This window comes from Heterodontus francisci, chromosome 16 (assembly GCF_036365525.1).
Source record: "Heterodontus francisci isolate sHetFra1 chromosome 16, sHetFra1.hap1, whole genome shotgun sequence".
NCBI lineage: Eukaryota > Metazoa > Chordata > Chondrichthyes > Heterodontiformes > Heterodontidae > Heterodontus > Heterodontus francisci.
The window spans coordinates 31,601,970-31,624,202 of record NC_090386.1 but is presented as its reverse complement, the minus strand read 5'-3'; the positions used below and the strand labels follow the sequence as shown (position 1 = coordinate 31,624,202).

The 22,233-nt window shown below is 41.8% G+C and overlaps 2 protein-coding genes across 2 annotated transcripts in view; one reads left to right on the top strand and one right to left on the bottom strand.

Moving 5' to 3' along the window:
* The window catches only part of LOC137378047 (AP-1 complex subunit gamma-1-like), a 215,158-nt gene that overhangs the window by 3,367 nt on the left and 189,558 nt on the right, over positions 1-22,233 (top strand). The gene's annotated exons all lie outside the window — the stretch shown is intronic.
* Positions 1-22,233, bottom strand: part of LOC137378050 (tumor necrosis factor receptor superfamily member 5-like) — a 34,814-nt gene that overhangs the window by 9,662 nt on the left and 2,919 nt on the right. The window contains exon 2 of the mRNA XM_068048109.1: positions 4,499-4,583. Within this exon, the coding sequence (XP_067904210.1) occupies positions 4,499-4,583 (85 nt within the window). The remainder of the gene's footprint in view (positions 1-4,498; positions 4,584-22,233) is intronic.

Here is a 22,233-nt window from a genome sequence, read left to right as displayed (position 1 = left end):
GCTAGAAAGAGGTGGAGAGTGGGTCTGTTAATTAATGATGGTATTAGTGCAATAGAGAGGGATGACCTAAGTTCAGGAGACCAGGATGTAGAAGCAGTTTGGGTAGAGAAATGAGAAATCATAAAAGGCAAGAAGTCACTTGTGGGAGTGGTGTACAGACCACCCAACATTAACCACACTGTAGGATAGGGTATAAAGGAAGAAATAATAGCAGCTTGTCAGAAAGATACAACGATAATTATGGGGGATTTTGACCTACATATAGACTGGAAAAATCAGATGGGCAGAGGCAGCGGAGTACATAGAATGTTTTTGGGATAATTTCTTGGAACAATACATTCTGGAGCCAACCAGAGAGCAGGCTATACCAGACTTGGTATTGTGTAATGAGACAGGATTAATTAATGACCTCATAGTTAAGGCATCCCTAGGTAGCAGCGATCATAATATGATTGAATTTTACATTCAGTTTGAAGGAGAGAAGAGTGGGTCCAAGCCTAGTATTTTAAACTTAAGTAAGGACAATTATGAAGGCATGAAAGCAGAGCTAGCTAAAATGAACTGGCAAATCCGATTAAGGGATAGGCCAATAGAGATGCAGTGGCAGACATTTAAGGGGATATTTCAGAATACACAGAATAAATACATTTCAGCGAGAAATAAAAATTTCAAGGGTGGGACCCACCATCTGTGGTTAACTAAAATGTTACAGATAGCATCTAACTTAAAGAAAAAGCCTATAATTGCGCAAAGATGGGAGGCAGGTAAGATGATTGGACAGAATATAAAAAACAGCAAAGAATGACTAAAAGACTGATAAGGAAGGTAAAATTAGAGTACAAGAGAAAGCTAGCTAGAAATATAAAGACAGATAGTAAGAATTTCTATCGATATTTAAAAAAGAAAAGAGTTGTCAAAGTGAGCGTTGGTCCTATAAAAAGAGAGTCTGGGGAATTAATAACAGATAATAAGGAGCTGGCAGATGAATTGAACAGATATTTTACATCAGACTTCACTATTGAGGATCCAAGTAACATCACAGTATTAGCTGTAAATCAGGAAATGGAAAGGAGAAAGGAACTCAAGAAAATTACAATCATCATCAACAAATTGTTGGAGCTGAGCTGTGGGCTGACAAGGCCCCAGGTCCTGATGGACTTCATTCTAGGGTGTTAAAAGAAGTGGCTAGTGAGATAGTTGATGCATTAGTTCTAATTTTCCAAAATTCCCTAGATTCGGGGAAGGTTCCGTTAGATTGGAAAATAGTGAATGTAATTCCTTTATTCAAAAAGGGAGGGAGACAGAAAGCAGGAAACTACAGCTTAACGTCTGTCTTAGGGAAAATGTTAGAAGCTATTATTAAAGACGTTATAGCAGGGCATTTAGAAAAAGTCAAGGTAATCAGGCAGAGTCAACATGGTTTTGTGAAAGGGAAATCATGTTTAACCAATCTATTGAAGTTCTTTGAGGGAGTTACATGTGCTGTGGATAAAGGGGAACTGGTGGTTGTATTGCAATTGGATTTCCAGAAGGCATTTGATAAGGTGACACATCAAAGGTTATTGCAGAAAATAAAAGCTCATAGTGTAGGGGGTAACATATTGGCATGGATAGAAGATTGGTTAGCTAACAGGAAACAGAGAGTAGCATAAATGGGTCATTTTCTGTTTGGCAAGATGTAATGAGTGGTGTGCCACAGGGATCTGTGCTGGGGCCTCAACTTTTTAAATTATATAAATGACTTAGATGAAGGGACCGAAGGTATGGTTGCTAAATTTGCTGATGACACAAAGATAGGTAGGAAAGTAAGTTTTGAAGAGGACATAAGGAGGCTACAAAGGGATATAGATAGGTTAAGTGAGTGGGCAAAGACCTGGCAAATGGAATAGAATATGGGAAAGTGTGAAATTGTCCACTTTGACAGGAAGTCAAGCATATTATCTAAACGGCGAGAGATTGCAGGGCTCTGAGATGCAGAAGGATCTGAGTGTCCTAGTGCATAAATCACAAAAGGTTAGTATGTAGGTACAGCAAGTAATTAGGAAAGCTAATTGAATGTTATCGTTTATCGCGAGGGGAATTGAATACAAAGGTAGGGAGGTTATGCTTCAGCTATACAGGGCATTGGTGAGACCACATCTGGAGTTCTGTGTATGTACTGGTCTCATTATTTAAGGAAGGATGTAAGTGCATTGGAGGCAGTACAGAGAAGGTTTACTAGACTAATACCTGGAATGGGCAGGCTGTCATACGACGAAAGATTGGACAGGCTAGGCTTGTATCTGCTGGAATTTAGAAGAGTAAGAGGCAACTTGATTGAAACATAAAAGATCCTGAGGGGTTTTGACAGGGTGAATGTGGAAAGGATGTCTTCCCTTGTGGAAGAATCTAGAACTAGGGGTCACTGTTTAAAAATAAGGGGTTGCCCATTTAAGACAGAGATGAGGAGAAATGTTTTCTCTCAGAGGGGTGTGAGTCTTTGGAATTCTCTTCCTCAAAAGGCGATGGAAGCAGAGTCTTTGTATATTTTTAAAGGCAGAGGTGGATTGATTCTTGATAAGCAAGGGGGTGGAAGGTTATCGGGGGTAGGTGGAAATGTGGAGTAATCAGTCCAGCCATGAACTTATTGAATGGTGGAGCAGGCTCAAAGGGCCGAGTGGCCTACTCCTGCTCCTAATTCATGTGTTCGTGTGTTTATGTGTGGCGGAGAAGCTATTCTAAATATTAGAAATCTTTTTCTCCACATCGACCAATTCTGTACCTGATTGGATCCTTCAGAATTCTGGAATCTTTCAAGCACTGTGTATTTCAAATCCATTTTTTTCTATCTCTTTAGGATTTCTCTTTCTTTTAAGAAATTTTTGTTTGTTTTAATGGAGGTGTTCCCACTCTTTTCAGGAGTTCCCGCACTTTTCTGAGGTTTTCCTGTTCTTTTCAAGTGTTCCCATGCTTTTCCTTCGCAGTCTGCTCGAGTAATGGCCACTGACTCCGGACTTGCCCTCGCAAGGGATCGACCTTTTTTCCACATCTTACCTGCCAAATGCCCCGTTAAACAATAAATGCACCCTTTCCAAAAGGTTTCTCACCCACTCCCTGACCGTCATTCGGTTCTGTGACTTGCAGCCTGTTCGCTGGTCCTGGTTTCTGTTTGCAGACCACCGTGCTTCTGTCGTGCAGCCTTTATGCCTGCACGGCTGACTTACCAACTGTCCGTGTCTTCCTTCGGCTATGGTGCAGCTCTGGAGCTCTTCCTGTCTCCCTTTGAGATCTGCTGTCTTCTTGGTGCTACTGTACGCGGTGAGCTCTTGCAATAATTTCTGGGTGTATTCACCATTGCCATCATAGTGTATATTGTTGTTAGCATAGTTCAAGCATTGTTTACATATGTCTCGGAGTCTTTGTATGGCTAAATAATAACTCCTTTATTTTATATACATAACTATTTATACTCTCATTAAGCATATCTAGCTCGCAACTCGCATGATGCTTCTAGCTTCTTCCAAGCCTAATACTCATGTGACTATTATATCATCATCTCCTCTATAGTGGGAGGGGTTACTCTCACTGTCCCAAACATTAACCCATTCAGACCCTGATACTACAATTCTAAATTTAGATTTAAATCTAAATCTAAATCTAAAAAAAATTCCCATTAATGTTCCCTGCTTAAATCTGCATTTTAAGTTTAAATGCATCTAATGTTCATTTTTATATAAGTTTTGTGTTAAAAGAAAATAAAGAACGAGCATCTTTCATGACCTCGAGTTGTCCCAAAGCATCTTCAGCCAATCAAATACTGTTGAAGTCTTTTAATATGGGAAATGCAGCAGCCAATTTATGCACAGCACAGCATACCACACCACAATACCATTCCCTCTTAGATCATCCAGAATGCCCTTTCCACCACTACCCTTCCTCCCTTGTCATATGTGGAAACTGCACCTCAGGAAAGATACATTAGCCTTGGTGAGGGTGCAGCAGAGATTGAGCAGAATGATAAAAGGTTAAATTCTGAGGACACGTTGTGTAGACTAGGCTTGTATTCCCCATTCCCATGAATATAGACGATTAAGGGATTATCTAACTTAAGTGTTTAAGATGATTCAATCATTTGATAGGATAGATAGAGAGAAACTATTTCCTCTGGTGGGGGAGTTAAAAAAAAAGGGGGTATAACTTTATAATTAGATCTAGGCTCTTCAGGAGTGATGTCAGGAAGCACTTCTTCATACAAAGGGTAGAGGAAATCTGGAAGTCACTCCCACAAAAGGGTGGGGATCAATTGAAAATTTCAAAACTGAGATTGATAGATTTTTGATAGGAAATAGTATCAAAGGTTATGGAACCAAGGCAGATAGATGAAGTTAAGATATAGACCAACACTGATCTAACTGAATGATGGAGCAAGTTCGAAGAACTGAATAGCCTACTCCTGTTCCCATGTTCATATAGCTCAGACCCTTATTTCAACCATTGTTATTTTAATGTATTTACTCACCAGGTGGGCACTTTGAGCAACACTTGCCGAACTTTGAGTACTGGGATCTGTTGTCGCAGGTGTTGCTTGAGACGATTTGACAACACTGAGAAAGAAGCACAGGCACAGAATGAAAATCAGAACCTGCATTCATTTACAGACCACAGTCCAGCCAAATCTTTCACAGACACCTAGCCATTTTCCCATGGACAAACTCAATGCTATACCTCATGTCAAACTGACAGGGAAAGAAGATCTAAGCCTGTTGTATCTGAGACATATATAAATTCAGATGCTTGACTGTGCATGATTTAGTAGATATTACATATCTCTTTGATATCCCTAAAACTTCTCCATCTCCTCTCCTCCTTTAAGATGCTCCTTGAAACCTGTCCTAATACCTCCTTTTCTGGCTTGGTGCCAAATTTTGTCTGAAATACGCTCCTGTGAAGCACCTTGGGATGTTTTACCAAGTTAAAGTGCTATCTTATGCAAGTTATTGTTGTTGACACTAGCTGGAATTAAATCTTGCCAACTGGCATGCTTTCCTCTTTCCCAGAACATTCCCAGTTGTGGCTTCTTCTCCTCCTGCCCTCATAATCAGAAGTTATACCTATAACTATTTTTCTTAATCCTCCCCCCCCACCCCCACCCCCCCACCCACCACCAATATCTTTTCCCTTCTGTCTCCCCTGAAAGCGCTGTTTCTTGCTGGCCATTCTGTACGTGTGGCCCTAGCCAATGGTTTGGAGGCCTATTGTTCAAGCCAAGCACCACAGCTGAACTTGAATGCGTCCTCTCCCAAGGTTGGCACTCGCTCACCTTCGAGCAACTGCACCCAGCTGATGCCCTGCACCCACTCCTGCCTAGGCCAACACCTGAGGCCAATGACAGCACCACAGTAGTTTCCACTAGCTGAAGTCACTGAACCCAGCCCAGAACAGTGATGGCTCCCTTCTTGCCAATTGAAAGATATATGATCTGTCCATAAGCACTCATTATGTCACCATGAATCACTGGCATTCCCCTGTTTGAAAAGACTATTTTCAAAAAAAAAGAGGAATCACTTTTGTTAGAAAACCTCTGACCTCAGAAATCCAAAACATTTCCAAAGTTCATATGACTGACAGTTAAACAATTACTTCCTGGTTACTGAAAAATCCCAAATATATTTCAGACTTGACACACTAAATCAAAAATTGCAGCTGGGTTAACTGAGACTACAGAGATCAGTCACCACAGCCTTCTGGTCTTTGCTTGATTGCCTTCAAATATCAGAGTGGAATTTCCCAGAGTTTTTTTCTCCCTACGTTGGCCCAAGTTGTCTTATCTCTGTTTTTTTTTGCCTCTGCCAGGAGATTGTGTGAATGAGAGAGGAGGGAGGGGTTTATGGTGCATGTCGGGATGGAATACACCTGATGGGCCAACTGATCTTTTTGTTCCTTTTCTGTATGTTTGTCTGGGTGCCTTGACACTGAACCCTGTGGTATCAGTCTACACATCCCATGGTGTTTGCACCACCACAGGCAATTTTAAGTTAAAATTAACAGACAAGTTAGGTCAAAATTACTCCCATTATTCTCTAAAATTCTCTTTTCTCTCCTGAAGGCATGGACTCTTTCTGGGGTCCGATTTCATGGGGTTTATTTCCCTCCTGTACCATACCCAAGGGCTGTACTTTGGATGTGAGCCAGACATAGTGTTCAATTAGATATGGCATCAGAGTTTGCCCAGAGTCTGCCCAGCCAACATTTACACACAAGCACTTTCCATCAGCTATCATTGGATAAGAAGGCAGCTACCTTGGATAGTTTTTCTCTCCATGGCCCCTGTGCCGCTGTACTGCTCCCTGACCAGACCAGCAAGATCAGATCAGTGATTTACCAAGGATCATTCAAAGTAACAAGGCTCAGGCCCACAATAGATGCTACTGTAACCCACTTGACCATTGGTGAGCTCAGTTGGTGAATGGTTAGAATCATAGGCTCATACAGCCTAAGTATCTGATTAGTCCCACTTGCCTGTTCTTTTCCTAATGTCCTGCAAATCTTTCCTTTTCAAGTATCTGTCCAATTCCACTTGCTAAATTATTCTCTTTCAGGCAGTGCTTTCCAGATCAAAACAACCCAGAGGAAAAAAGTTTTTCTTCATTGATTACTGACAACCAATGCCTCTTCTTTTGGTTGAGTTCTCCAGGGGACCCATAGCCAGGTGGATATAGGCCAACAAAAGGTTGTAACCCCAGCCTCTACTGAATTAGATGATTTCAGCCAGGGCCACATTTGAATGAGGAAGAACAAGAAATTTGTCTGTAACCTGCTCTTTTGAAAGGGCTCCTGATGGTGATTCACATTGACATCCATCATAAAAATGCTCAGCATTACTTTCTTCATCCCAACCTTTACTCCCCATTAGGTAGATCACTGCATAATCACACAGAGTAGTAGTGACTTGGCTTCGATCCCTAGTTTATGAAGAATCAGCAGATCACAGCTGGGAATGGGATGCTATTGTTGGCCTCAGTGTCCCGACACTAGAGAAGCAGGAAAAAAAAACCAGCTGGAGTTCCTGATTATCTAGTGACTCATGTTGGAAAAAGTGCACGGTAATATTCTTCAACTTCATTGGAGATGGAAAACTGGCAGCAGCAGATCATCCACCCATTAAAGACCCACCTAATTTTCCATTCCATTCACTTCAGTGAGCTTGAGAATTGTCCCTTATGTGTTTGGGCATCTGGTAAAGGCAGGATCAAGATTAATTGTCATGTGGCCATCATCAAGTTATTTGTAAAGATTCCATTTCTATGCTTACCCATGTGGGATAACAACTTGATTGAGGTGAGACTTGCATTTCTATAGAAACTTTCGTGACCTCAGGACAGCCAAAAGCACTTTACAGCCAATTAAATTTGTGGATGCTAGTCACTGTTGTATAGGAAACATGGCTCCAAGATCCCAAAAACAGCAGTGAGATAAACAACCAGATAATTTAATTTTAGGTGTTGGTTGAGGGAGAAATACTGGGCAGGACACCAGGCTGAACTCCCTGACTCTCCTTCAAAATAGTGCTGGGGAATCTTTTCCATCCACCCAAGAGGACAGCCAGGGCCTCTGTTTAACATCTCATCAAAAAGCCAGCACATCCAACAGTGCAGTACTCCCTCAGTGTCAGTCTACATTTTTTGCTCAAGTTTCTGGATTGGGACTTTGAACACACAACCTTCTGACTCCGAGGCAAGTGCTAACCCTGAGCCAAGGCCAATATGTGATGGTTGCTGGAGTCTATGAAACTGTACAGCAACAGGTGAAGCTAGCACCAGCAGAAAAGGAGGGGAGAAAGTGAGAGCAAGCATAAACAATGTAAACATCATCAAAATTAAAATGTAAACAAATTCCTAAGCATTTCAAATTAGAGATAAGAGATTTTCTGCCCTTTGGTTACTGTTCATTTTAACTGAGCAACTTTATATTAAATTTTATTTTGATTTTTCACTGCTCAAATGTATCAGTTATGGTTTGTGCAGTCAGTCAACATTTTTGTCAGGAATACCTCTCACTGAAAACACTGCAGTCATTGTATTCTGGAGAAAATGTAATCCACTGCAAAAATGTTGCTCCACTCGCTACAACAGCCAATTGTTTGCACCAGAGAAAGACCACTCTACAACTAAAGGAACATAAATGTGCTTCTTGTACTCATGTCTTCATGTAAAGAATGATTTTCACTGTCTTCAATTCCAGAGGGAGTTTTCCATATCCTGTATTAGGTTAAGTCCAGTTGTGCAGCTGATAGACTCTAACTTTGGCTCATATGTCAAGTTCCTTAATGAATAATTTGCTTTATATAAATGAATCAGAGCTATTAACAATGCAGATATAGTACACCCTCTGATACAGCATGTGAGGTAAATGAAAGCTCTTAACAACGTGGGATAGGAGTGGCAATTATCACAGGGCTTGTTTGTCCATTTGGAGGGAGAGAAAAGTAGTCTGGGAAGTTTCAGTCCAGTTCATTGAGCCCACAGCACAGAAACTAACATTAAGTTCACACCACACCTCTCTCTACACCTCCATCCCTCACCAGGACGGCCTGCCTGAACTTGTTCTCACATTGAACAACTTCTCCTTCAACTCCACTCACTTCCTTCAAAAGGTGTTGCTGTGGGTACCCGCATGGGCCCTAGTTATGCCTGTCTTTTGTGGGATATGTCGAACATTCCTTGTTCCAGTCTACACAGGCACCCGACCCCCCCCCACCCCAATTCTTTTTCTGACTGTATCGATGCCATTTCCTGCTCCTGCCCCAAACTGTGATCAACTTTGCTTCTAATTTCCACCCTTCTCTCACCTTTACATGGTCCATCTCCGACACTTCCCTTCCTCGACTTCTCTGTCTCCATTTCTGGGGATAGGCTATCTACTGATATTCATTATAAGCCCACCGACTCCCACAGCTACCTCAACTACACTTCTTCACACCTGTAAGGACTCCATTCCATGATGCATCTGCTCTGATGATGCAACCTTCCATGACGGTGCTTCTGATATGTCTTCCTTTTTCCTCAACCGAGGATTCCTCCCCACTGTGGTTGACAGGGCACTCGACAGTGTCCGGCCCATTTCCCGCACCTCTACCCTCACCCCTTCTCCTCCCTCCCAGAACCGCGACAGGGTTCCTCTTGTCTTCACTTTCCACGCCCATCAGCCTCCACATCCGAAGGATCATCCTCCGCCATTTCCGCCACCTCCAGCGTGATGCCACTACCAAAGGCATCTTCCCTACCCCTCCCCTATCAGCATTCCGAAGGGATCGTTCCCTCTGCGACACCCTGGTCCACTCCTCCATTACCCCCACCACCTCATCCCCTTCCCACTGCACCTTCCCCTGCAGTCGCAAGAGGTGTAATACCTGCCCATTTACCTCCTCTCTCCTCACTATCCCCGGCCCCAAACACTCGTTTCAGGTGAAGCAGTGATTTACCTGTACTTCTTTCAATTTAGTATACTGTATTCACTGCTCACAATGTGGTGTCTTCTACATTAGGAAGACCAAACGCAGACTGGGTAATCGCTTTGCGGAACACCTCCGCTCAGTCTGAAAGCATGACCCCAAGTTTCCGGTTGCTGGCCATTTCAACACACCCCCCTGCTCTCATGCTCACATCTCTGTCCTGGGATTGCTGCAGTGTTCCAGTGAACATCAACGCAAGCTCGAGGAACAGCATCTCATTTACCGATTAGGCACACTACAGCCTGCCGGACTGAACATTGAGTTCAATTATTTCAGAGCATGACAGGCCCCCCATTTTACTTATATTTTTAGGTTTTTTTTTCTTTTTTTGTTTATTATTTTTTGTGTTTGTTTTATTTTAGTTTGTTCAGTTTGTTTCTACTATGCCTACCCACTGTTTTTTTTTCATGTTTGTGCTTGTGGCTGTTCAGTTTTCAGTCCATTAACACCCTATCTGTACGAATGTTTTGTCTTTCAGCACACCATTAACATATTGTTTGCCTTTGCTCCATGACCTTCTGATCAGCTATTCTGTGACCTTGTCCTATCAGCACCTTCTCTTTCGTTATCTCTTGCCCCACCCCCGCTTTACTTGCTTAAAATCTTTTACATTTCTTATATCTGCCAGTTCTGAAGAAGGGTCACTGACCTGAAACGTTAACTCTGCTTCTCTCTCCACAGATGCTGCCAGACCTGCTGAGTATTTCCAGAATTTCTTGTTTTTATTACCCAAGTTCACACCGTCTGGCACTAAATGAGAAATTCCTAAATGCTTTTTGGATGGGAAATTATTAAGAAAGGATTTTTTCCTGAATTTGAGGGGTACAACAGAAACATTTCCATAGCTTTCTGACTAAAAATCACATCTGTGCTGTCAGCATGCATGTTGAATACTGTACTTGCCATGATGATGTCATAAATCCAAAGCAAAGCCATATTGGGAACCTATTTTTGGCAAGAAAATAAATGAAGCCTGCATAATGTTGATTTTCTTAAAGGGATCTTTGATCTTCTTGATGTATTGCTATAGGGATTAAAATCTTTAAACTGCAGCAAGTCAGTCTTTTATTCCTAGTTAGGTATTGATGGGAGTGTTCTGATAGAGCAGATAGGGAGCCACTGGCTGGGGGTTGGGTGGGGGGGGCGGTGGTTGGTGGTGTTAATGACCAGAGGATACAGATTTAAGGTAATTAGCAAAAGAACCAAAAAAGAGAGATGAAAGGATGGTGGAAGCAGATTCAATAGTAACTTTCAAAAGGGAATTGGATATGTAATTGAAGGGGAGAAAACTGTAGAGCAATGGGAAAAGAGCAGCGGGAGCGAGATTAATTGGATAATTCTTTCAAAAAGCAGGCATAAGCATGACGGGCCACAGTTTTTTTATTCATTTGTGGGATGTGGGTGTCGCTGGCTAGGCCAGTATTTATTGCCCATCCCTAATTGCCCTTGAGAAGGTGGTGATGAGCTGCTTTCTTGAACCGCTGCAGTCCTTGGAGTGTAGGTACACCAACAGTGCTGTTACGAAGGGAGTTCCAGGATTTTGACTCAGCGACAATGCAGGGACGGATAAAAAGTTTGAGGTCAGGATGGTGTGTGGCTTGGAGGGGAACTTGCAGGTGATGGTGTTCCCGTGCATCTGCTGCCCTTGTCCTTCTAGGTGGTAGAGGTCGCAGGTTTAGAAGGTGCTGTCGAAGGAGCCTTGGTGAGTTGCTGCAGTAAATCTTGTATACGGTACACACTGCTGCCACTGTGTGTCGGTGGTGGAGGGAGTGAGTGTTGAAGGTGGTGGATGGGGTGCCAATCAAGTGGGCTGCTTTGTCCTGGATGGTGTCGAGCTTCTTGAGTGTTGTTGGAGCTGCACTCATCCAGGCAAGTGGGGAGTATTCCATCACACTCCTGACTTGTGCCTTGTAGATGGTGGACAGGCTTTAGGGAGACAGGAGCTGAGTTACGCACCGCAGAATTCCCAGCCTCTGACCAGCTCTTGTAGCCTCAGCATTTATGTGGCTGGTCTAGTTCAGTTTCTGGTCAATGACCCCCAGGACGTTGATAGTGGGGGATTCAGCAATGGTAATGCCATTGAGCATCAAGGGGAGATGGTTAGATTCTCTCTTATTTGAGTGGGTCATTGCCTGGCACTTGTGTGGCATAAATGTTACTTTCCATTTATCAGCCAAAGCCTGGACGTTGTCTGGGTCTTGTTGCATATGGACATGGACTGCTTCAGTATCTGAGGAGTCGCAAATGGTGCTGAACATAGTGCAATCAGCAGCGAACATCCCCACTTCTGACCTTATGATGGAGGGAAGGTCATTGATGAAGCAGCTTAAGATGGTTGGGCCTGGGACACTACCCTGAGGAACTCCTGCAGTGATGTCCTGGGACGGAGATGATTGACTTCCAACAATCACAACCATCTTCCTTTGTGCTCCTTCTGTGCTGTATGATTCTATGACTCTAGGTATGAAGCAAGACAGCAATGAACTGAGGACTGAGATCAGCAATTAAGGGTCATCTCAGGTCACACACCAAGACATTGTTCACTAAAATCAAGGTCACAACTGTGCCTAATCAACAACAAAGAAAAGAACTTGCATTTATATGGCATCTTTCACATCCTAAGGGCATCTCAAAGTGCTTCACAGCCATTGAACTACTTTTGAACAGTAGTCACTGTTGGTGTGTCAGAAAATACATCAGCCAATTTGCACACAGCAGGTTCCCAACAGCAATGAGATGAACAACTAGATAATCTGTTTTCAGTGGTTTAGATTGAGGGATAAATGTAGTTCAGGACACCAGGAGAACTCATCTGCTCTTTTTTGAAAAGTGCCTGAGAGGGCAGCTGGGGCCTCAGTTTAAAATCTCATCCAAAACACAGCAGCACCCGCAATGAAGCACTCACTCAGTATTGCACTCAAGCCTTGGAGTAGGACTTTAGCCCATGACCATCTGGCTCAGAATTGAGAGTGTTACTAAGTTTAGATTTGGTACACAGTAAGTTCCCACAAAACAGCATTGCAATGAGTGATCAGTTGAACGGTGGTGGTGGAAGGAATGGGAAAGCTCAATGCTCTTCTTCCAATAGTGCTATGGGATATTTAGCATACACTTGGTTTAACATTTCCTCAATTAATGCAGTACTCCTTCAGTGGCAGCTCAAATTATAACCTCAAAACCACAAACCTCTGACCCAAATTCACACAGCCTGACAATTAAATTAAAAACTTCAGTAAACTTTTGAGGGAATGTTCAAGACAGAGATTCCACTCATGCATTCCTATTTTTTAAATCCCTATACACTTAGCACAAAATTAAATAATATCCAAACACCTGCTGTTATAAAGGGACAATAACAGAGAGCAGGATAAATCAAACATTCAGATTTGATCATACTACAATTCAGTTTTTCTGTAACTTCTGTGTTCATTAAGGTGAGGGGTTAGGACTGAGAAATGGAACTATTACAAGTTCAGCCACCCAGTGTCAGCATCAAGCACCCCTAAATTAGGTCTAACAGAATAAAACTCCTTCTATTCTGCTCAACAACATTCCTCAGCCCCCAAGTATCCCCCTACTGCACCAACTATAACATTCCCATTTCCCACCTCGGGATTCTTTGAGTGAGATTGCTAGACAGTGCAATTTTGCTCCTGAGGCTTATGCTAGAAACTGCATCAAGACTGTCCAAACTTATTTATATCAGACCCTGACAGCTAATGAATAGAGGAGACTTTCATCACATTAGTGCGAACTAGAGTGAAACTCAGACCATCCAGTTTTTCTGGATGGGCAAATACAGAATGATTTCTAAGGCCTCCTGCACTGCTGCTGCTATGTTGCACACATTCATTGCAGCCTGAACGATTCTTCCTCCCATTTTTCTCTCCTTGTCTGTGGGAATGCACCCGGCCTCTGCTCAGCTCTTCCCTGTGACATGGCGACTGAGATCAGAAAGTGCACTGCATCATTTAAACTGCTGTTGGTTGATGATATGAGCACGTTTAATGTGTTCAAAAGAACATTCCCCTCTTTATTGTTTGAATGCAGATGCACAGGTTTTCATGGCATGGTGTATGTCAAATCTTCATCTGGGTTTGCTCAGCAGATGACACTCTTGTCCATCAGATATAACTGCTCTCATTTATCTTCATGCATGCTTTAAACATGGGTTTTTGGCTTATGCAAAACAGAAAGCAGAAAAGATAGTAGCTATAAAGCAGAGTGTGATGTGGCTGTACTTCTATCTTGTACTGTATGTGGTCTGCTTGGGTTTTTCCTGTGTAAACTCCCCTGCTATCCTGTGGTTTTACCATTAACTGACATCTGGTTCCCCCCCACTGCTCTGAGTAAGCCTCCATAACACAGCCTTTTGAATATTATTCTGTTATTTTTACAGTAATTTATGCTTAATATAGTTATAAGAGTCTGTGGTACAGCATGTAAAAAAGGAATTGTTGTTTGCATACTTCTTGTGCTGGTTTTTCTCCCCTTCCCCAACCCCACTTCTCTCTAAAGATGTACAGAACTCCCTGGGTTATAGTACCATTGATACTGATCACCTTTCAGCACCTCATCTAAGTGATTTTTCCACAGTGAATGCAGGTAGTTAATGTTGGCAGTCTGTTCCATTGTACAGGACGTTAACAGTTCAGCCTGATCCTGTCCTCACCAAACTTCAACACATGTATGTTATGAAGAGAGGGAGTCACAGGATAACAATCAGGAGCACAGACCCTGCCTGATTTGCCTCCTCCCTGCACCAAAGGCCTATTGTCATGCACCAGCTGTCTTCAGCTAATGGACCAGGAATCAAACTGGAGAGAGAAAATGGCTGGGAGACATAAAATAGAGAATAGGTTTTTTTTTGGATTGCTGCGTTGTACATGATGGGATCTGTGCTGGGACCTCTTTAGTTTCCTTTTATGTGAATGATTTGGATACAGTCACAAGAGGAATTATATGGAAGTTTGTTGATCATGCCAAATTAGGCATTGCAAACTGTGAAGAAGAATGCAGGAGATTGCAAGAGGGCATGGACAGTTTAGAGGAGTGGGCAGAGAGGTGGCAGAGGCAGTTCAATGCAGAAAAATTGTGAAGTAGTCTACTTTAAGAAAAAGAACAGTAACAGAACGTGCATTCCAATTGGTAAGATTCTTAAAGAGTAGAGAAACAGAGAGATCTAGGAGTGTGGATGCATAGATCTTTACTGCCCATCCCTAGTTGCTCTGAATAGGTGCTGGTGGACATTCTCCTGGAACTGCTGAATTCTGTTTGGTGATACAGCCTGAAACTGCACAGCAAAATTGAATGGCAAATGTTGACATAGCAATTTACAATGGTAACTTATGCCAGAAAAGTGTACCCAAAAATCAGAACAACAGAAAGTAAAATTTGTGGATGGGAAAAGCACGGCCTAGGCAAGAATTTTACTAACACATAGCTAAGGAATGGGATTAAGGGTACATAGGGTCAGTTGAGGAACTAGCATTGGCACAGCTGTGATGGGAAAAATGGACTCCTGTGCTGTGATAATCTGACTTCTTTGTAAATGGTTGATTTTATTTAAAAAGGAAGTGTTTTTTTTTTAAGTAGAAGCTCCATATGAATTTCTAAACTGGTGTTTGCTATAAAAGCAAGCTCTTGGTCACCTGTCCTCATGTCTCCTTATGTGGCTCAGTGTCAAATTTGTCTGATTATGTTCCTGTGAAGCAGCTTGGGACTTTTTGCTACATTTAAAGGCGCTATATGAAAGCAAGCTGTTGCTGTATTATGGAGCCCATTCCTTCATCTAGCTTTCCCTGTTAAAAAAGTCCAAATAATTATATCTCTATAGTTATCTTCATTTAATTTTGTAAGACTTGATGAATTGAATAGGCAAGGTCTATTTAAAATGGCACATTCTACAAACATACACTTTCTTTTTGATACAACCCCAGAAAATCTGTTAAACCACAGCTTATAGGGTGGGGAAGGGTGCTTTACTTTCAAAAGTCCCTCTGTCACAGACAAACACGATACTGAGCTTCTAATAGACTGGCACGACTGAAGCAGATACTGGTTAGCTGCAGTATCAAATGGAATTACCTAATAGGCCAGTTACACTGCACACTTTTCATTAGTTTTGGCAAACTGATGGCTAGTCACATTTTGGTGTGCAGTATAAGACCATGAGAAGGAGGTAGACTCAAAGTTTCTAACCTCCCATCTTAGAACAAAGCTGAATTCCTGCCACCTTTACACAAGTATTAAACTTCATCTGATATTGGATTATCAATGAGCATTACCAATTTGTGCGGACTTGGTTCAGTGGTAACACTCTCACCTCTGAGTGAGAAGATCATGGGTTCAAGCCTGATATAAATCTAGGCTGACACTTCAGTGCAGTGCTGAGGGAGTGCTGGACTGTTGGAGGTGCTTTCTTTCAGGTGAGATGTTAAGCTGAGACCCTGTCTGCCTTCTCAGATGACATAAAGAATCCCATGGCATTATTCAGAGATGAGGATTTGTCCCAGTATCTAGGCTAACATTTATCCCTCAGCCTGTTTATACACAAATGATAGTTCCACTTGCAGAGCTAACAGTATACCGTTTTTGACTTGTATCAGTAAAAACAAATGTTACAATCTTTATTTTCAAAATACGCCTTTTGGAACCGACCTTGTATTTATCACACATTCTGTCTACTCTCTAGCAAGTACCACTCTTTATATGCCTGTAGTGTAGATGCTGCTACAGACACCATTGGGAGTGTAATGCACACCCACAAACCTGTCAGTTGCATTCCTGGAATATTCTCACTTCTTACAGCTGAAATGTTGTACTATAAGTACTGCCACCAAAATACTATTTAAACATTTACACATTACAGGCACAAAGGTTTGAGCATATAACTCATCAATCTCCTGTGGCTTAAACCAATTATAGTCTTTAGATGAAATGGGATTAGACTGTGAGGGATAATTAGACCAGTTGTAAGGTTTTTCGGAAGGTACGGATGTATAATATAAAATATTTAGTCCCAATTTTAAAGTCATATTTTTATCCAAATTTTTATACATTATGGATAAATAAGATAACTTACAGAAATTCAGGAAGCAGAGAGGGAGAGTTGGTTGGAACTTAGGGATTTCTCTTCAGTACAGGCAGAGAAATGGGAGATGCAAAACTATAGTGTTACTACTGTAAGACCTAGAAGTCTTAGTAGATTTGATAATAAACATATTCAATAAAACCCATAGGTTGTTGAACTAAATATTCAAGACAGCAAAATATAAATCAAAGGACATAATGATCAAACCTTATAATGTTCAGGCCAGACTGCACCTTAAATACTACTTTCATATCTGGTTATCAGAAAACAAGGGAGACATTCAAGCACTTGATGCAGAGAAGAGCCATGAGGCTGATTCCTAATACCAAGAGTTAAATCATGAGAAACTTGGACTTTTCAGCGTAGACTCTTCAGTCTAGGAGATCATGTTATAGAGGTAGAGAAGATTGTTAAGGCTATAGAAAATGTAACCCAGCATGTTATTTTTAATTAAAGAGGAGTAGAACTAAGAGACACAGATTCAAACTAGGATAAACTCCACATAGAAGCAAAAATTCAAGAATCATTTAGGAAACAATTGATGCTACAATGTGGGAAGTGATGGGAACATTAGAATCTCTCCAGATCAATAAATGAAGATGGGCCAATTGGCATTCCTCATCTGTAAATATCTGATGATCTTGTCAAATTCCTCTCCAGCACAAGCCAAGCATCAGATGATCATGGTAGGCATGAACATCAAAACACAATAAACTAGCAAGTTAACCCCATAACTGAAAATCATCTGCTGATATTCCACTGTGTAATTGCAAGTCCATTGTATTTTGTTAATTTTCCATTGACACATATTAACTAATGAAAAGACTTGCATTGATTTATCATCTTTCACAACCATGGACATCCCAAAGCACTTATCAGACGATGAAGTACTTTTGAAGTGTAGTCACTGTTGTAGGAAACACAGCAGCCAATTTGCACACAGCAAGATCCCACAAACAGCAAGGTGATAATGACCAGATAATCTGTTTCTGTGATGTTGATTGAGGCATAAATGTTGGCCTGTACACTAGGGAATAATTCCCATTCTCTTCATTGAAATAGTGTAGTGGGATCTTTTATGTCCGACTGAGAGGGCAGTGAAGGCCTTGGTTTAACCTCTCACCCAAAAGATGGCACCTACAACAGTGCAGCACTCCCACAGTACTGCACTGAAGTACTCAAGTCCCAGAGTGGGACTAGGACCCACAACCTTCTAACTTGGAAGTGAGTATGCTACAAACTGAAGCATAGCTGACACTTAATGATAGCCAGCAATCCTGGCACCTCTCTGTGAAAAATAACTTCACATTGCCTTGCTTGTAGTCACATGATACACATTTCAAATTTGCTTGACATTAGTATTTGCATTTTTTTGTATTTTGCTCTCATTGATGTCAAACATTAGAAGTCCAATTACCCCTACATTCACCACACACTTTGGCAATTCAGTGGCTTATTGCATCTATGGATGAAAACCTGCAATAGATTGAGAAGATGATAAAAAGTCTTATTTTAATATTGCCTGTTAGTTTAATTCAAGTAGATTGAGTAGTAACTTTCACTGGAGCATAAGAGCTGGAGTAGGCCATTTATCTCATCAAATCTTTTTCTGCTGCCATTCAGAGAGATCCTGGTTACCTAACTGCATATGCATACCTTTGCCGCATATCCCTTAACACCTTTTGTTAACAAAAATCTATCAATCACAGATTTAAAATGAACAATTGATCAACTTTGCAGAAGAAAGTTGCAGACTTCTACCACTACTTGTGTGTAAAGGTGTTTCCCAATTTCACTCCAGACAGGTCTGGGTCTAATCTTTAAATAATGCCCCCTAGTCCTAGACTCCACCCCAACCAACTACAATAGTTTCTCTCTATCTACTCTACCTGTTCTCCTTAACATTCAAAAAGGGATTCAGATGTATACTTGGGGAGACAGTGGCATAGTGGTAATGTCACTGAGCTAGTAATCCAGAGGCCCAGGCTAATGTACTGGGGACACAGGTTCCAATACCACCACAGCAGATGATGGAATTCAATTAATTAATAAATTCACTTAATTAATAAAAAAAAACTTGAATTGAAAGCTAGTCTCAGTAATGGTGCAATGAAACTATCATTGGTTGTTTCAAAAACCCATCTGGTTCACTAATGTCCTTTAGGGAAGGAAATCTGCTGTCCTTACCTGGTCTGGCCTATATGTGACTCCAGACCCACAGCAATGTGGTTGACTCTTAACTGCCCTCTCAAATGACTGAGCAAGCCATTCAGTTGTCAAGGGCAATTGGGGATGGGCAACAAATGTTGGCCTTGCCAGCAACACCCACATCCTGTGAAAGAATTTAAAAAATAAAAAAATGTGCAGTGCTTTGGGGAAAGAGCAGGGGAACAGGGCAACTTGGATAGCTTTATCAAAGAGTCAGCACAGGCTTGATGGGCCAAATGGCCTCCTTCTGTGATGTGAGATTCTATGATACTGTACACTACTATGCCAATAGAGCAAAGGATGAAATCTTATAGACAACATACAGTAGAGTCACTGCTCGTGCTCACTGAGAGGATGGACACTAATTCATTTCTATCAACTTCAGTCCCCGCCCGGTTATAATGAAATAAACAGTGACTTCAATATTAACATAGCTCAGGTCAGAGAAACTACTTGGAGTAGATAATGGAGCCTGAGACTTCTGCAGCCCTCAGGGTTATCTCCTCTCCTAGAACACACAAGTGCAGCACAATGTGTAAATTACCTTTCCCACCTTGGGACTTCAGCACTAAATTACACAGAATTTACAGGACAGAAATATTCAGCTCAACCAGTCTTCACCACTGTTTATGCTTTGCATAGGCCTCCTCCCACTCTATTTACTTCATCTCACCTTATCAAGAAGTGCTTCTATTCATTTCTTCTTCATGCACTTATCCAGTTTCCCCTCACCTCCACCACTCCATGCAGTAGTGAGTTCTACATTCTCACCACACTGAAAAATGTTGGTTGATAGGCAGGATAGTCTTTCACAATAGTTTCACTACTGATTGACAATTGGCAGCCATAAGTAATATTGAGTGTTATCCACATAATACAAACTAATGGCCCCCTGAGATTCAAAGTCACAGGTGAAAACTAGCAATTAAACAATAATCAACAACAGAGGAAATGCCATTTTACCTGCTCTCCCACCCAGTCATTTCTTTTCACCAGCAGTTGTCTTGTGCCTCGCCCAACATATTTTGTTCATTCCTGAATCTACAGAGTGGTTGCCAGCAAAACCAGTCTACCAGGCAATGGATCACAGTTGACCCTCACCCAGACTTCCTAACAAGGGTCAATGGATAGCAGTCAGATGCAGGAACCCCATTTTCTCTTTCCCATCACTAACCCAGGGCATTGAGACCAATCATAGCAGCCTTAGAGCAATGTCACCTGAGATCAAGTAACCCAGCAAAGACTGGAATCCAATTTGCAGACATAGAAACATAGAAAATAGGAGCAGGAGTAGGCCATTCGGCCCTTCGGGCCTGCTCCACCATTCATTACTATCATGGCTGATCATCCATCTCAGTAGCCTGTTCCCGCCTTCGCCCCATACCCTTTGATCCCTTTCACCCCAAGACATATATCTAATTCCTTCTTGAAAACATACAATGTTTTGGCCTCAACTGCTTTCTGTGGTAGCGAATTCCACAGGCTCACCACTCTCTGGGTGAAGAAATTTCTCCTCATCTCAGTCCTGAAAGGTTTACCCCGTATCCTTAGACTATGACCCCTGGTTCTGGACTCCCCCACCATCGGGAACATCCTTCCTGCACCTACCATGTCAAGAACTGTTAGTATTTTATAGGTTTCTATGAGATCCCCCCTCACTCTTCTGAACTCCAGCGAATATAATCCTAACCGACTCAATCTTTCCTCATACGTCAGTCCCGCCATCCCAGGAATCAGTCTGGTAAACCTTTGCTGCACTCCCTCTATAGCAAGAACATCCTTCCTCAGATAAGGAGACCAAAACTGCACACAATATTCCAGGTGTGGCCTCACCAAGGCCCTGTATAATTGCAGCAAGACATCCCTGCTTCTGTACTCGAATCCTCTCGCTATGAAGGCCAACATACCATTTGCCTTTTTTACCGCCTGTTGTACCCTCATACTTACCTTCAGCGACTGGTGTACGAGAACACCCAGGTCTCGCTGCATATTCCCCTCTCTCAGTTTATAGCCGTTCAGATAATAATCTGCCTTCCTGTTTTTGCTACCAAAGTGGATAACCTCACATTTATCCACATTATACTGCATCTGCTTTGCATTTGACCACTCACTCAATAATAAATTCCCCTGTTTCTGACTGTAAGGGACCTACATTTGTCTTCACCAATCTTTTTCTCTTCACGTACCTAAAAAACTGACTGTAAAGGTTTCTAATGTTCCCCGCAAGCTTGCTCTCGTACTCTATCTTTCCCTTCTTAATCAATCCCTTGGTCCTCCTTTCCTGAATTCTAAACTGCTTCCAATCCTCAGGTCTGTTGTTTTTCCTGGAAAATTTATATGCCTCTTCCTTGGATCTAATGCTATTTCTAATTTCCCTTGTAAGCCCTGGTTTGGCTACCTTTCCCGTTTTACTTTTGCGCCAGACAGGGATAAACAATTGTTGCATTTCATCCATGCGCTCTTTAAATGTTTGCCATTGCCTATCCACCGTCATCCCTTTAAGTAACGTTCCCCAATCCGTCATGGCCAACTCGCACCTCAGACCTTCGTAGTTTCCTTTACTAAGATTCAGGACCCTTGTCTCAGAATCAACTACGTCATTCTCCATCTTGATGAAGAATTCTATCATATTATGGTCGCTCATCCCCAAGGGGTCTCACACCACTGGATTGTCAATTATTCCTCGCTCATTACACAATACCCAGTCTAGGATGGCCTGTTCTCTAGTTGGTTCCTCAACATATTGGTCCAAAAAACCATCCCATATACACTCCAAGAATTCCTCCTCTACGGTATTATGACAAATTTGATTTGCCCAATCTATATGCAGATGAAAGTCACCCATAATTATAAATGTTCCTTTATCACATGCATCTCTAATTTCCTGTTTAATGCCATTCCCAACATCACCACTACAGTTTGGGAGTCTATATACAACCCCTACTAATGTTTTTTGCCCCTTAGTATTTCTCAGCTCTACCCATACAGATTCCACATCATCAGAGCTATTATCTTTCCTCACTATTGCATTAATTTCCTCAGACCTCCTGCACTGGATGGTTCCCAGTTGCTTATTAATCTAATCCCAGGTGATAAGAAGCAAATGTTGCCTACAGGTTTGGGACAGGGCAGCAAATGGATGGCTTGGATCACGATGTGCTGCAAACTGCATCACTGATGTTCTTATAATATTTATGAATATCCATTCTTTCGATCATATAAACATAGAAAACTTACAGCATAGAAGGAGGTCATTCAGCCCATTATGTCTGTGCCAGTCAAGAAAGAGTTATCCAGCCTAATCCTGCTTTCTAGCTTTGTCCAAAGCCTGGTAGGTTACGGCACTTCAAATACAAAGCTTAGTATTTTTAAATTTGATGTGGATTTCTGCCTTAACCCCCTTTCAGGCAGTGAGTTCCAGATCCCCACCACCCTGTGGGTG